This window comes from Grampus griseus, assembly GCF_964374135.1.
Source record: "Grampus griseus genome assembly, chromosome: 4".
In the NCBI taxonomy this organism is placed as follows: domain Eukaryota; kingdom Metazoa; phylum Chordata; class Mammalia; order Artiodactyla; family Delphinidae; genus Grampus; species Grampus griseus.
Window position 1 is genome coordinate 73,529,458 of NC_138997.1, and position 16,076 is coordinate 73,545,533.

At 38.1% G+C, this 16,076-nt stretch overlaps 1 protein-coding gene across 1 annotated transcript in view; it reads left to right on the forward strand.

Annotated features, from left to right (window-relative positions):
• Nucleotides 1–16,076, forward strand: part of TXK (TXK tyrosine kinase) — a gene marked incomplete at both ends in the record, with an annotated part of 61,431 nt that overhangs the window by 13,668 nt on the left and 31,687 nt on the right. The window contains 5 exons of the mRNA XM_082653946.1: nt 1,048–1,096; nt 2,138–2,240; nt 2,940–3,145; nt 5,708–5,773; nt 10,428–10,482. Coding sequence (XP_082510072.1) covers nt 1,048–1,096; nt 2,138–2,240; nt 2,940–3,145; nt 5,708–5,773; nt 10,428–10,482 — 479 coding nt within the window. The remainder of the gene's footprint in view (nt 1–1,047; nt 1,097–2,137; nt 2,241–2,939; nt 3,146–5,707; nt 5,774–10,427; nt 10,483–16,076) is intronic.

Sequence of the window (16,076 nt, forward strand, 5' to 3'; positions counted from 1 at the left end):
TTAAGTAACTTGCCCAAATCCACAAAGTTGGAGATTAACCTCTGCCCCCTAAGGCTTCTCAAAGCAGGTAGGTATGATTATCTTGTTTTCACAGATAGGAAAATAAAGAGATAGAGAAGTAAAGGGACTTATCCCAGATATAGTCAGCACCCTCCCCCCCCACCCCCAGCTAGAATTCATCGTTAGGTCTTTCTAACCTCAAACGTAATGCTCATGTCTAATGTACTCTGCTTCCTTAACAGTGCTTCATTTTCAGGGGTCAGTATGAGAAAAGTGCCGCTGTGAAATGCAGATTCTATGAACATAAAACAGCTTTTGATAAATTCAAAATTTATGGTTTGAAAAAGGCAAATGGTTTAACTTAAATAAAGATTAAACTTGACAGTAGAAGTGTAAGCATGACCCAGATTTACTAGATAGCTAGTGCTTTCTTTAAATATTCAGTTTATGTTTGGACCTAATCCATAGAAAATTTGAGAGCCAAAAAGGTATAAATGTATTTTGATACATAATATATGAAAATAAAATAAATATGTTAAATTACATTATTATATAATATATTATATTAAATATATTTATATTACTTTATGTAAATATATAAAATATATATTAAAATATTTTTGAAGAAATGCGATGGACCTAATTCAAAATCCCTGCTAACAGACTTCCTAGGAGAACATTGTTTCTGGAATCATATTCTTGTGTATACTTGTCAACTGACATTAGCCCTGATCAAGGTAAAGAGGAATACAGTGGTCATTTATCATTCACAGACTGAGGAAATGCATGAAACCAGACCCAGGAACAAGAGCCTGAGAAGGGAAACCACAGTGGCCGGGGTGCCAGTAACTTCTTTTTGTGTTAGTGACAGTTTTTCATCTTCTACTAGTGAAGAAGGGCACGGTCGAGACTTTGCATATGCTTTGCAATACTTTCTGTCACCCGTACCCTCAGGGATTTCCTCCTTTGGACCAGCACCAGCAGCCTCCTCTATCCAATATCACGGACTCACGGCTTTCTAACAGTTGAGAATGATCTGCTTTTCAGATAATACCGTCCAGTCGATTTTCTGCTGTTGCTGTTCCGTGCAGAAGCGGTAAGTCTTCTTCCGAGGGCAACTTCTCGGAAATTAATTCATTCCTTTTCTCTATTGCCTGTCGAGTCTCCACATCTCTTTGTATCTGCTGTTGCCTCTGCCTGGGAAACCCTACTCCCCATTTTCTTCCTGTTGAATGGCCATTCATTTAAAGCTAGCTGTAGGTCAGATGTCAGGTCTGTGATGCTTCCTTGATCCTCCTGGATTTAATTGCTCCTTCCATTGTGTTCCCAGAGCACGCGGCTTGGTTCTTTATTTAATACTTATTTCATGTATGCTATTTATATGTCTGTGTTTCACTCTGTAATTTTTACCTTTTAAGGGTAAGAATCCTGTCTTGTTTATTTGAGTATCTCCCCCAAACTATCAGTGCGTTTTACACTTTGGTGCCCAGCAAATGACGTATAAGGATAAAATCCAGCGCATCATAATAATAATAAGAGCCAACATTTAATGGGAGTGTTCTATATGTCAGACTGTGCTAAGAAGTTTGCATATTTTAGCTCAAGTGACTCTCAAAACCACCCATTTTTTTTTACAATCTCCATTATACAGATGAGGAAATTGAGGCTTAGAGAGGTTACATTGCTTACCCAAGGCCACACTATGAAAATGGTAGACCTGGGATCTGAACTCATGTTCTTATCGCTACACCATGTCTACTTATAACAATAGATACCATCGAATCAGGTGATGCATGTAAAATGATAAACACTGTGCCTGACACAGAGTAAGATCTTCATTATCATGATTATAATTGTACACCCTTAATATGCACCAGACTCTGTATTGGGCACATGAGATGTTTTCTCAATTTTATTTCATAACAACTCTATACGCTCTTAGCATCTCTAGTTTCCAGATTAAAAAAAATGAAGTTCTGAGAGGTAGTACCTTGTTCAAGGAAATGAAGTTTGGAAGTCTTCTAAAAAAAAAAACAATAGGAAGGAGATTTTTCTACTAGTTTGTGATAATCTAGTAGATTCATAGATAACTTGAGTACAAATAATCATTTGTAACATGATTATTTTTCAATGTCAGACAAGTGAGGACACAAATAAGCCTTAGCAAAGATGAAGAACTTTCAGAAAAATACACGCAGCGTCGCAGACCATGGTTCAGTGAATTGCCAAGTAAGAAGCAAGTGAGTATCATTTTGATGGGGGTGAAGGGGTAGAGGACGGTGGCATTTTTAGGGTCTGGGCCTCATGAGGTACCGTTTTCTGCCATGCCCAGAACCTAGTATCATGGTTGGCACATAATGAGTTCTCAGTAAACATTTAGTGAATCGATGTCCTAGAAGAAAGTGAAAGACAGAAACCAACCAACCAACAAAAACAGTTAAAATAGACTACTCTGCTATATTTTGGCAGAACTTGAAATTGGGAAAAAATGTATCCTGGCTACTGCCATTTTGAGGCCAGGATTAATTTTCAGCTCAGTGGCGGAGAATCAGTTTTCTTGGGAACTGTGTTAAACCCAAACACAAGCTTACAGCACGCGAAAGGGAAGAGCCGTTTTTCTTTTTCCAAGAGAGAAAAATCCTTGAAGTGAAACTATTAAGGAGGAAATAAAATTTTAAGAATTGTGACATGAAAACAATTCAGTGCAATGCTGGCAAGAGAATTGGTGATCTTGAGAATTTACAAAATGATGAGTGTGTTGCTGGATCTGGAAGTTGTTCTATAGTTAGTCATTTCCTACCTTTATCCCACCTGGGCTTCTGCTTTGGTGCAGCTGGCTGGGAAAAGTGAGGGGGCAGGCAAATAGGCTCTATCCCGATTCTTTTTTAGTACAGATCACTAAAACAATAGCACAACGACTCACTCTTTAGTTTTTACAGTCCAACAGGGGCCGAGTGCAGCCATCAAAACGCAAGCCGCTTCCTCCCCTCCCACCCTCTGAGTTTGCTGAAGAGAAGATCCAAGTCAAAGCACTGTATGATTTCCTGCCCAGAGAGCCCTGTGACTTAGCCTTAAAGAGAGCAGAGGAATACCTGATCTTGGAGAAGTGTAATCCTCACTGGTGGAAGGCAAGAGACCGCTTGGGGTAAGACTGATGGCTTAGTCTTTACCAAATCTCTCATCTCTCATTCTCTGAAGACTTCTGAAGCATGACATAGACTCCATGTAGTGGCTCATTTAATCCAGGTTTATAACTCTTCCTCGTAAATGAAACAGAAGCTGTTCCCACACCTCCCCATCTGTATGAAAGAGCATTATAGCACCGTGATTTCAGGCAGACTCTCCAAACTAGGTACACGTGGCTTTATATCCTGATGCTGCCGCGTACTGTTGTGTGTCCTTGGGCAAGTCACTTACCCTCTCTGTTTCCCTCCCTCCCTCCCTCCTTCCCTCCTTTCCTTCCTTTCTCTCTTTCTTCTCAGTTATAATTGACATATAACATTATATTAGTTTTAAGTATACAACATAATGATTCAATATTTATATATATTGTGAAATACTCACTACAAGTCTAGTTAACATTCATCACCATACATAGTTACAAGTTTTTTTTCTTGTGACAGGAACTTTTACGAACTTTTATTTATTCTCTTAGCAACTTTCAAGCATGTGATACGGTACTATTAACTGCAGTCACCATTCTATACATTATATCTCCAAGACATATTTATTCTGTAGCACGAGTTTTATACCTTCTGATCCCCTTCACCCACTTCACCCCCACCCACCCCTGCTTCTGGCAACCGCCAATCTGTTCTTTCTATCTATGAGCTTGTTTGTTTGTTTCTTCAATTTTTCATTTTTTAAAAGATTTCACAGGTAAGTGAGACCATATAGTATTTGTCTTTGTCTGACTTACTTCACTTAACATAGTGCTCTCCAGGTCCATCTATGTTGCTGTAAAGGACAAGATTTTCTTCTTTTTATGGCTGAATAATATTCCATTGTAGAGATATATACCACATTTTCTTTATCCACTCATCCGTCAGTGGATACTTAGGTTGTTTCCACGTCTTGGCTATTGTAAATAGTGCTGCAATGAACGTGGGGGTGCATATATCTTTTTGAGTTAATGTTTTCATTTTCTTCAGATAAATACCTAGGAGCAGAATTGCTGGATCATATGGTAGTTCTATTTTTAATGAATTTTTGTTTCTTTATTTGTAAAATGGGAATGATAGCTCCTACCATACAAGTTCTTATTCTAATTTATGCTTTCTTTGGCAATTTGAATTTTTTTCCTGTTAAGCTCTGAGATAGAAACAGAAACAGTATCTTATTCATTTTCATATTTCTACAATGACTAGTTTTAGAAGTAAACATTGCAATAGTTTCTGAATTAAATTGGAAAGAAAAAAGACCCTGGGATGCAATAAGACTTCTTTGTGTCCGTTGCAATAGATTGCTAATGCCAGACTGGAGTCCTGGGTAGAGAAGAATTCTGAGGAGTAGGTGAGCTTTCTGGGGAAGAATGCTGGCATTGATTTCTGATCCTTGTCAAGATTTGGAGATTATAAGTGTCTAAGCATCAGAAGTACATACATACCTCTTTATTTATATTTTCCTGATGATTTGGCTGTGTTACCAGTTTTTGATTGAGTCTCAACATGTGATGGAGACTTTTCAGTGGGAAAAGAGGTATGATGTCCCAGTGATCACAGTAAGTTAGTAGGTTCAGGGCTGTGTAATTAGCTACTGCTGCAGGTGGCCTATTGGCATGACTCAGACTTAAAGAGAAACAACAGCAATTTTTAACTTCAAAGTTAATAACTGAATATAGTTTTTTTGTTTTTGGATTCATACGTGATAAATAGTACCCAAATTCTGCTTTGCCACACCTCCAAACCCAGTCTCTTTCCCAAAAGGAAGCACCATTATTCATTTAGTGAGTACTTGTCCAGATCATTCTCAATGCACTCATTGAAACATATGGTATTGTTTGCAGATATAATTTAGCTAAGTCTGACCATACTTTATGCTTTGCTCTGCAACTTGCTTGTATTCCTCAATAAAATGTCTTGGAGATCTTTTCATAATTTTAAATTTCAGATTTCATTGGCGAAGGTATAGGAAAAGAGAAACCCCTCCCCTGCCGATGAGTGTATAAATTGGTACATTTCCCTTCAACAGCAATTTACTGTATCTACTGAAAGATGTACAGACTCCGTGACCCAGCAGTTTCCCTGCTTGGTATCTGTCTTAGAGAAGTACTTTTACTTGTACACAAGAAGGCATGTTCAAGTATTTCTTTCCAGCTTTGCTGTAATAGGGGCGTGGCTAAACTAGAATATCTATTCTGTGGAATACTCTGTGGCAATTAAAAAGAATTAAGTCAATATCTTTGTAATTGGTATGCTTTTAATCTAGTCACTATGATGTCCCAGTGATCACGTAAGTACACCTTTTCCTCTTTGCAAAGATTTTTGTCAGAAAACGTCTTAAACTATTCACATTATAAGTCAGAAACTTAGTATTTATCATGCAGAGATTTTAGTTGAAATGAAAAAACTTTTCTTTCTTCTTTCAACAATTTAAGTAGTCAAATGAATTTGATTTTCCCCTGCATCCTTGAGGTTTTTAAAAGGATTTTTGCCACAATAATGCCACAAATGTGCCAAGCGTTTTGATTTTTGCTTTGTCTTTGTAGGAATGAAGGCTTAATTCCAAGCAACTATGTGACTGAAAACAAACCAAGCAACTTAGAAATATACGAGTAAGTGTCCTCCAAAATATGTCCTATGGTTAATCTATGAAAATTATGTACATGTGGGCAGCTTATAAGTATACATAGTGGTTTTGGTCTGTAAGACCAAAGTAAGGAAAAGAAGGTAACACGGTTGGCAGCTTTAGCCTAAGAGATCTTTGATGCTTATAACAGTTGATTCAGAAACTTCTTTTTCTTAAAATCACTTTTGTTTTGTACAGCCAATTAAAAAAATTTTTGACAGTGACAATGTGAAACCAAACACTCATCTTGCACTTATTTTAATACATGTCCTAAATGGAAAAGTTATTAATTAAAAAATGGGGACTTCCCTGGTGGTCCAGTGGTTAAGATTCTGCACTTACACTGCAAGGGGCATGGGTTCGATCCCTGGTCAGGGTACTAAGATCCCTCATGCCATGCAGCGTGGTCAAAACATTTAAAAAAATTAAAAATGGCATTAATTGTGCATAAATGAAATTAGACTTAATATATAGACACATTACTGTATTTAGCTCATGTTTTGAAATCTTTTAGAAATCAATGAAGTTGAGAAGTAGGCTAATGTAGTTTGGAAGAACATTTGGTATGTTACTAGAGTTCTGCTTAGAAATACATTCTTGCTACCCTTATAGATTTAGAAGATGGAAATCTTAGCAGTCACTCTGCAGATCATTCTGCCCCTCATTCTGCAGATCAGAAACTAAGGTTGAGATATTAAATTTATTTATTTTTATTTATTTTTGGCTGCATTGGGTCTTTGTTGCTGCGTGCGGGCTTTCTCCAGTAGCGGCGAGCGGGGGCTACTCTTCGTTGCAGTGCACGGGCTTCTCATTGTGGTGGCTTCTCTTGTTGTGGAGCACGGGCTCTAGGCACGCAGGCTTCAGTAGTTGTGGCTCGTGGGCTCTAGAGAGCAGGCTCACTAGCTGTGGCGCAGGGGCCCAGTTGCTCCGTGGCATGTGAGACCTTCCTGGACCAGGGCTCGAACCCGTCTTGAACTGTGAAATGAACAGGTAAGGCATTTACAGTTTGGTCCACCTTGCCTAGTATTACAGGTGTACTACATTCATAGATACTTCAGTCCTCCAGTCAATTTATTTGTTCAGTCTTTTTTATCGTGCACTTAGGATGTACCAGATGTTAGCTGTTCCAGGCCTTGGAAACACAATACGGAATACACAGAAGCAGTCCCTGCCTTCATGCAACTTACAGCTTCATGGGAAAATAGACATTAAACAACCCCAAATTCACAAATAAATATATCATTTTAAATTGTGGTATTATGAAGGAACAGTATGGGGCACAGGGAGAGGGAAGGGGATATAATTTAAATGAGCGTGTTGGGTGGGGAAGACCTTTCTGAGGAAGTGACTTGAGGGCTAAAGGGGGCAGGAGGGAGTTAGGGGCCGAAGGGGGAAGGAATGCTGTGTCCACATGGGCTTCTGACATTTCAGGGGAACCTTTATTCAGAGAAATATTTATGGCTACTTTGGTTTGAAATTAAATTATCAATATTACAACGTAAAACCCTGGTTTTCAGTAAGCCTTCAGATTTAACTTGTAAGTCTTGATATACTACGCATAAATCTAAAAAAGTTAAGAAGTCACCTTAATTGATACTCAACATACGAAATGTCTTTAAACAATCCATGCTATTTATAAGCTCAGTTAATTAAATTTCTGGAAATATCTAACTTGCATTGATAAACTGAATAAATTCAGTTTTCTTTTTAAGTATTGTACGTCACATGCCTGACAGCAAATTTGCAATTGTAATACCCCTTTGTAAGTCCTTACATGATCCTGGAAGTGTAATAAGTTAAACAGATATATGTGGTAAATCGAGTTCTCTTATCCATATGAATGTCATTTTAAAAATTGGTTCAATTCCCTCAAACTTCAAATAACAAGTTTAAGATTAATTTTAAATTTTAAATCAAAGACAAAAACCTGATATGCCAGATTCTCTTAAAATTATAGATATTTTAAATAGCAAAGATTGATTATCCTGAGCTATGGAAATATGAGTCTGATTTATCTAATTGTCTCTACACTGAGTGCTTAACCTTCTCAGGGTTAGAAAGTCACTCAGTGAAGCAGATTAACCTTCTCAGACCTAATAGGGTTTCTAGGGCTAAAACTCAAGACCACAATACTGTTACTTATTGATCAGAAATCTAGGAATGGCACATGGGAGGCTTACATATATATAAGATGGTTGTACCCAACCACAGTTGGACGTACTGTGAGTCCAATCCTGGTGAGTTTGAGCCAGGATTTTTTTTAATATGTCAGTAGAAGGCCCACCACAATCCTGTGTATTGGGGCTTCTATTGAAATCATTCAATGTTAGTTTTTTTTTTTAATTTTTTAAACATTTATTTACTATTTATTTATTTATTTTTGGCTGCGTTGGGTCTTTGTTGCTGTGCGTGGGCTTTCTCTAGTTGCAGCGAGCCGGGGCTGCTCTTCGTTGCTGTGCGCAGGCTTCTCATTGAGGTGTTTTCTCGTTGCAGACCATGGGCTCTAGGTGCGTGGGCTTCAGCAGTTGTGGCTCACAGGCTGTAGAGCACAGGCTCAGTAGTTGTGGCACAGGGGCTTAGTTGCTCCACAGCATGTGGGATCTTCCCAGACCAGCGCTCAAACCCGTGTCCCCTGCATTGGCAGGTGGATTCTTAACCACTGCGCCACCAGGGAAGCCCCTCAATATAAGTTTTATAATCAGTGTTGTCTCAGTAAAGGAGTTACAGCCTTACCTATTTGAAAAAAACAAAACAGAACAAAAACTCTTCTAATTTTTACCAACTGATTTAAAGAGATGAAATTCTGAAATACCATGCTCCCACCTCCTCTAAATTGCATTCATCTTATCTTTTCCTGCCTTACATATATCATTATAATAATGCAGATGGAATTCTGCATTATTTTAAAGGGTCTTAAATTCATCATATACTTCTATCTGGCTCTTTTGTTACTACTTTGAAGTCATTCTAAGTATGACTTCCACGTGGATGGATTTTTAATTTATATTTAGTCAAAATTAATATATTTATTTTATTTATCACTATAATAAATAAGTACAAAGCAACAAAATTAACACCAACACAATAGCAGGTAAAAAACACTATTTAGAAAAAAATCAATTTATGTTAATCTCTCCCCTTTCGAGTACATTATGCAGTCTTGGCTTTTTACAGCTTCAGTTATTTCAGTGAGCTATAATCATCATTCTCCTTTTAGCACCCATATTTCAGAACTTAGCCAGTGGGGGGCCCCATTAAACTGGTTCCCTGTGTCTTTAACTCTGTCTCATTTATTTTGAAAGAATTTCTTCTTTCTACAGCAAGAGGTCTCAGACTCATCTTGAAATTCCCTTCCACAATATGAATAGTCATTAAAAAGTACTGAATGATATGCACAGTTTAACATCACAGTTACTCTTGTTTCCACTAGCAGTAAGTAGTCATATAGTCATATTACTTTGATTAGAATCATCTGTAATCATCCCCTATTCTCTGTGGTTCATCTTTTTAAAAGACTGTTTTCAATTTGAGGGCATTAGTATTTAAAGAACCTGACCATTCTAATTTAGTGGCAACTTTCTACTATTGAAGGTTAGGGGAAGTCCACATGATGAGATAGGTTCCATCCTCCAAGGCAGGTCTGAGTTTCAATCAGCCACCTTTGCGCTCCCCCCACTTGACTTACTGCATGGTTATATATGCACTCTTCCTTCCACTGTCCACAAAAATATTATTTCTGGTAAAATTAGATTAACTCCTTTTTAAAATCTTGTTTTGAAATGAAAGCTTTTCCATTTTTCTGTCTCTCGCCTTTGTTCTACCGTTTCCTCTCTCTTTCCTGTACCACATTTGCCTACTGATTGTGTTGTTATACCAAACCATATGTTTAAATTACAGTGTTACTTAATTACGATCACTGTGTGTAGCTCTGGTATTTTAAAGTCATTTAATGATGGCTTCATGCAGAGATAACAGCAAGGTCGGAGGCAGAAAAGGGCTTCGTGAGTTTGAGCCAGGAAAGATTCCCAATGTGGCCCAAGCTTAGTAAGCGAGGGGAAAAAGAGGACCACCATGAGGCCCGTGAGGGATTGGGGCAGGGTGATTTGTATATTGGTTGTTTACGCTATCAAACCACTGACTTTACCACAAGGTAACAAACTCAGGAGAGTCAGATAAGTTGGTGTGAGTTTTAAGTTCAGAAAGATAACATAACACATATATAAGCATGTAAACAAGATGTTCCTGAGGGGAAAGAAATGGTTATTTTTTAGTTTGTTTAACCAAAGCTCTGTAAGGTGTTTATTGAAGATGATGACTTCCTAACCACGTACCTTTTATGGAATTTTCAGGAGGTTATATCATTCAAAATTATATACTAAGTGTGTGTCAGAAAGTTGAATGGAGATGTGATAGAATAAGTGAGATCTTGGCTTGCAATCAATAAAACTGTATTAAACTAACGGACACATTACAGTACGTTATTGTTTATCTGAGTTAAAAATCACTCCGTTTTCTAAAATCAGTTCTGGAGAAAGTTTTTAAAAATGAAGGAAATGGAGCAGCTTGGGGTTTTTTGTTTTTTTTTTTTCTGGAAAGAAATGGAACATAACATTTAAAAATTATTTTTATTACTTTTACAGGTGGTACCATAGAAATATCACCAGAAATCAGACAGAACGTCTTTTGAGACAAGAGGTAATTCAATTTATTTGTGAATAAATTTGTGAATATTTTCAAAATTTCTGAGAGAGGCACATTATAAAGACTTTACCCAACTAAAGAGTTGTATTACTCACTGGTTTTGTTTTTTTAGTTTTAAAATATTGTTACAGCTTCATCTCTACTATACATTTTTTAAGTCGTAAACTAGATATCTTTGTGTCAAATCATGTTTTTCATTGATTTTCACCATAATTTCAGAAATGTCTTTCTCCTGAAATGATTCCGACTCTAACATACTAAAACTCCTTCATTCACTCTGAAGTGCATTCTGCCAGAAGGGTCTCTGTTTGGATTGCCTGTGTACCTTTGCATCAATGACAATCCAATATATAGTCTGCCCTCCTGAGCTTAGCTTAGACTCATGAAAAACACAGATATAGAAAAATACACGGGGCTGCACTTTCGTTCTTGGGAACAAAAGGAAGAGTGGAGTAGCCAAAATATCAAACTCAGATCAAAACTGCTCATCTAGGTCAAAACAAAACAAAACTGTGTATAGTTTAAATTTCCAACTGACGGTAAATATCAACTGTGGGTAAATGTACAGTCAGAACTAGAAAGTAAGTGAGAAGTATTTGTGTCATTATGACCTGGTGTCGGATGTTGAGGAAATCTAGAAATATGAGCGAGAATCAGGTCTGTATCTCAAAACTCAGTGCCAGTAATGGCTTAGGACACAGGGATGGTCCAGTTAGTAGCTGGGGGACAGGCTGAGCACGAGGGACACAGACCAGCCTCAGGTGGTGGTGGGGACAGAGGCTGGAGGTCTGGCCTGGCCTCACTGGCCGCGAGGAAATGGAGCATGGCGGCAAATGCAATATCTGCCTGGCATGGTGACATTATACATTAGTGGGTGCAGAATGGACAAAGAAGGTGTGATGACAGGCAGGCAGAAGTGGAGAAGGGAAGTCGAAAAGTAGGTCCACAGTAAGCAAGCTGGTCACAGGTAATATGGCCTGAATCTCTGGGTTGGGCAGGTCCTACGTGAGGTCCTACATCTGAGAGGAAACCAGAATGGGGCAAGTGTCTGACCTCCCTACAAAGGCTAGAATGGGGAATTTGGTAGCAAACCTTCCCATACCCACAACCCAGATATCGTAAATATCAATAGTAACATTGGGTCATAACATTCTTTAACAAAATAAGACATTACAGATACAGTTAAAGCCCACCCCCTCCCTCATCTTTCTGGTCCTCACTCACTCGGCAGAGGCAACCACAGTAGAAGGGTGTGTTCCCATTTTGTCCATGTGTTTAATTTTTTTTTTTTTTTGCGGTACGCGGCCTCTCACTGTTGTGGCCTCTCCCGTTGCGGAGCACAGGCTCCGGACGCGCAGGCTCAGCGGCCATGGCTCACGGGCCCAGCCGCTCCGTGGCATGTGGGATCTTCCCGGACCGGGGCATGAACCCATGTCCCCTGCATCAGCAGGCAGACTCTCAACCACTGCGCCACCAGGGAAGCCCTAAATGTTTTAAAGATGTGCTTTTCACATTTAGATCTTTAATCTGTCTGAAGAGTGTGTATGATTTTTTTTTCTTCGGTGCGCGGGCCTCTCACTGTTGTGGCCACTCCCGTTGCGGAGCACAGGCTCCGCACGTGCAGGCTCAGCGGCCATGGCTCACGGGCCCAGCCGCTCCGTGGCATGTGGGATCTTCCCGGACCGGGGCACGAACCCGTGTCCCCTGCATCGGCAGGCGGACTCTCAACCACTGCGCCACCAGGGAAGTCCTGTGTATGATATTTTAAATATATACATATTTTTCCTCTATATCTTAAAATATTTTTTGTAATTTACATATTTTCTAATTTTTATTTTTTAAAATATGCCTGGTTTACATCCTATTTGGTTATGAGGCATTTAAAATATATTGCTTGTTTGGGTTTCCTAATATTTTATTTAGCATTTGTCCTGTCAAGTTCAAAGTTAGCCTGGCTTCTAATTTTCTGTCCTCTTTGTCTGGTTTTAGCATAAAAGTTATACTAGCATCATAAAATGAGTTGGCATGTGGGGTTTTTATCTCTTTTTCCAATCTCTGGAATTGTTATATTAGATAGAAGTTATTTGTTTCTTGAAGGTTAGATATATCTTTTGTAAAATAGTCTGGCAAGCTGCATTTTCAAACAGATAGATATTTGATTACAATTTAATTTCCTTTTCTGTTTGTGTTTTTTTTGTTTGTTTTTTGTTTTTTTTTGCGGTACGCGGGTCTCTCACCGCTGTGGCCTCTCCTGTTGCGGAGCACAGGCTCCGGACGCGCAGGCCCAGCGGCCATGGCCCACGGGCCCAGCCGCTCTGCGGCACATGGGATCCTCCCGGACTGGGGCACGAACCCGCATCCCCTGCATCGGCAGGCGGACCCTCAACCACTGCGCCACCAGGGAAGCCCCTGTTTGCGTTTTTTGGGGGGATTTAATTTATATTTACCTAAGGAATTGCCTATTTTATATTTATTTTCAAATTTATTGCATAAATTATTTATGGAAGTATCTTATAATTTTATTAATTTCATATTTCAATAGTCAAAAAATTTTTATACTTCAAAAATCAAAAGGAAGGACTTTGAATTTTCTTTCATCCTTGTCTCCAACCCATCAATTTCCCTCCAAACTACTATTATTAGTTTGTTTTGTGTCCTTTCACAGATATTTACTACATATGCAAGCAAGTACAATATATCAATATTTTCTTGTGTTATTTTTATGCAAATGGTAACATAATTATTATACTTTTCTGTACGTTACTTTTTTTCACTTAATAATATCTTTTAGGAATCTTTCCACATCAGTATGTAAAGTGTCCTCATTCATTTTACACCTGCATAGTATTTCTTAGCATGAATGTGTCACAATTTATTTTTTTAATTAATTAATTAATTAATTATTTTTTGGCTTCGTTGGGTCTTCGTTGCGGTGTGCGGGCTTCTCATTGCAGTGGCTTCTCTTGTTGCAGAGCACGGGCTCTAGGTGTGCGGGCTTCAACAGTTGTGGCTCGCGAGCTCTAGAGCCTACGCTCAGCAGTCGTGGCACTCAGGCTTAGTTACTCCGCGGCATGTGCGATCTTCCCAGACCAGGGCTCGAACCCGTGTCCCCTGCATTGGCAGGTGGATTCTTAACCACTGCGCCACCAGGGAAGTCCCTGTCACAATTTATTTAACCGATCCTTCATCATAGAAATTTAAGTAGTATATACTTCTTTACTATTAAAACAGTCCTGCCGTAGGTAACCAACACGTTTGTCTTCTTTCCATTTATGTGAGAATATTTGTAGGATAAATCACCAAAGGAGGAAATTCTGGGTCAAAGAGAATGCACATTTCCAATTTTGTTAGATATCACAATGCCCTCTATAAGAGTTGTATCAATTTATATATCTGTCTTACATTTAGACATGTAAGAGAGTGCTTATTTTCCCACAACATCTTCAGCAAGCGTTTTAATTAAACATTTGGAACTTTGCTCTCTGACATCTCATCTCTGTGTGATTTAATTTGCTTTTCTCTTATTCTGGGAATGTTAAGCAGTTTTTTCTATATTAAAGTCTATATATTTGTATTTCCTTTTCTGTAGCTGTCCATATCCTTTGCAAGATTTTCTGTGGGTTTTTTTGATGCTTCCCTCACAATTTGTAGGACCTAGGTAGCTATATTGAGGAAATTAGCTCTTTGTGATATGTGGCAATATTTTCTCCAATTTTTGCTTTGTGTTTTTTTTCTTGCCATGAATAGTATTTGAATTTTTAAGACAAATTTTTGTAAGCCTTCAGGGTTTGTGTCAGGTTAGAATTGCCTTGTCCACTCCAAGGTTATAAAAAAAAAATTCCCATGTTTCTTGACTACTTTAGTGACTTTATTTTTTATGTATACATGTTTGATCCATTTATAATTTTTCCTGTTATCATGAGGTTTGGATCCAAGTTAATTTTTTTCTTTACCAAGTGTCCTTCTTGTCTGTATTGATTTGAGATGCCACTTTCATCATAAACACAAAAAACTGTGTCTGGACTTACTACATGGTTTCATTGATCAGCCTGTCTATTCATGTTCTGCCATTATAATGTTTTAACCACTGAAGCTTTCTCTGGTGTGGCTAGCCTCCTTTCTTCTTTTTTAGAAACATTCTGGAGGCACATATTTTGTCCATATGAACTTCAGAATTACTTTGCCTCATTTAAAAAAACTTTCCTGTTGGTTGCATTAAATTTACAGATTAATTTAGAGAAAATTGTTCATGCATTACAGATCAGTGGGGTTTAGGGACCAATTTGTTCCAGGACCCATATATTAATTACTCATATAGAAAAAATTAAAATTAGATCCCTACATCAAGCAAAAACAGATCTTAGATGGAGTTAAGACCTAATAAGAAAAAGCAAATACTTTTGTATTTTTCAGGAGCATTTTAAGGTTTTCTTCATTTAGCCCTTGCACATGGATTTTTAAGTTTATTTTAAGGTATTTTATCTTTTTGTTGCTATTATAAATGGGCTTATCTTGTTATTTTTACTTTTGAAAGCTCTTGATTTCTGTGAATTAGTTTGTAACTGATGACTTAGATGAATTCAGAAAATTTTTGTAGTATTTTTTCAGGCAATTCTCTTGGGTTTCAGGTATGTAATCTTATCAGCAACAAACAGTGATTATTTCAACCCTCTTCTACAATTTTAAATCAGTGTTGTTCATTTCTGCCTCATTTAATTGCACTGGCTAGTATCTCAGAACAGAATTAAGTACCAGGGCTGACAGTGGGTATTTCTTTTTTCCTGGTTTTAGTTAGAATGATTTCTACATAAAACATGATGCTGGACTTGGGACTAAAGTAAATAAGGACTATTGTGTTAAAGAAGTACACATATATTACCATTTTATAAAAAAATAAGAAAATCCTGATAATATAAGTTGAAATTGTCAAATGCTTCTTCAACATCTATGGAGTTGTTGGATGAGATTTTTCTCCTCAGATCTATTAAATGATGAATCATATTAATAAAATCCCTAATATTAAATTACTTGTGCATTCTTGTATGTAATCCCTCTTGGTCATGGTGTATTATTCTTTTATTGTTCTACTGGATTCAGTTTGTTAACATTTAGTTAGGATTTTTTTTTTTTTTTTTTTTTTTGCGGTACGCGGGCCTCTCACTGTTGTGGCCACTCCCGTTGCGGAGCACAGGCTCCGGATGCGCAGGCCCAGCGGCCATGGCTCACGGGCCCAGCCCCTCTGCGGCATGTGGGATCCTCCCGGACCGGGGCACGAACCCGCGTCCCCTGCATCGGCAGGTGGACTCTCAACCACTGCGCTACCAGGGTAGCCCCTAGTTAGGATTTTTGCATTGATATAAGTGAAGACTGGTTAGTTGTTTTCCCTTTTGTACACAATCTTTGCTGTGTTGTTGGTATGGATGTTAAACCACTTTGTATAATTTAGAAGTTTTTCTTTCATATGCTCTGGAATTATTTAATTGATCTATCATTTCTTTAAGATTTAGTAACATCACAATGTGTAACTATGGTGCTTTTTAATGTCGTAGCTCTTTTAAAACCTTATCCGTGTTTCAGTTCAATTGGTC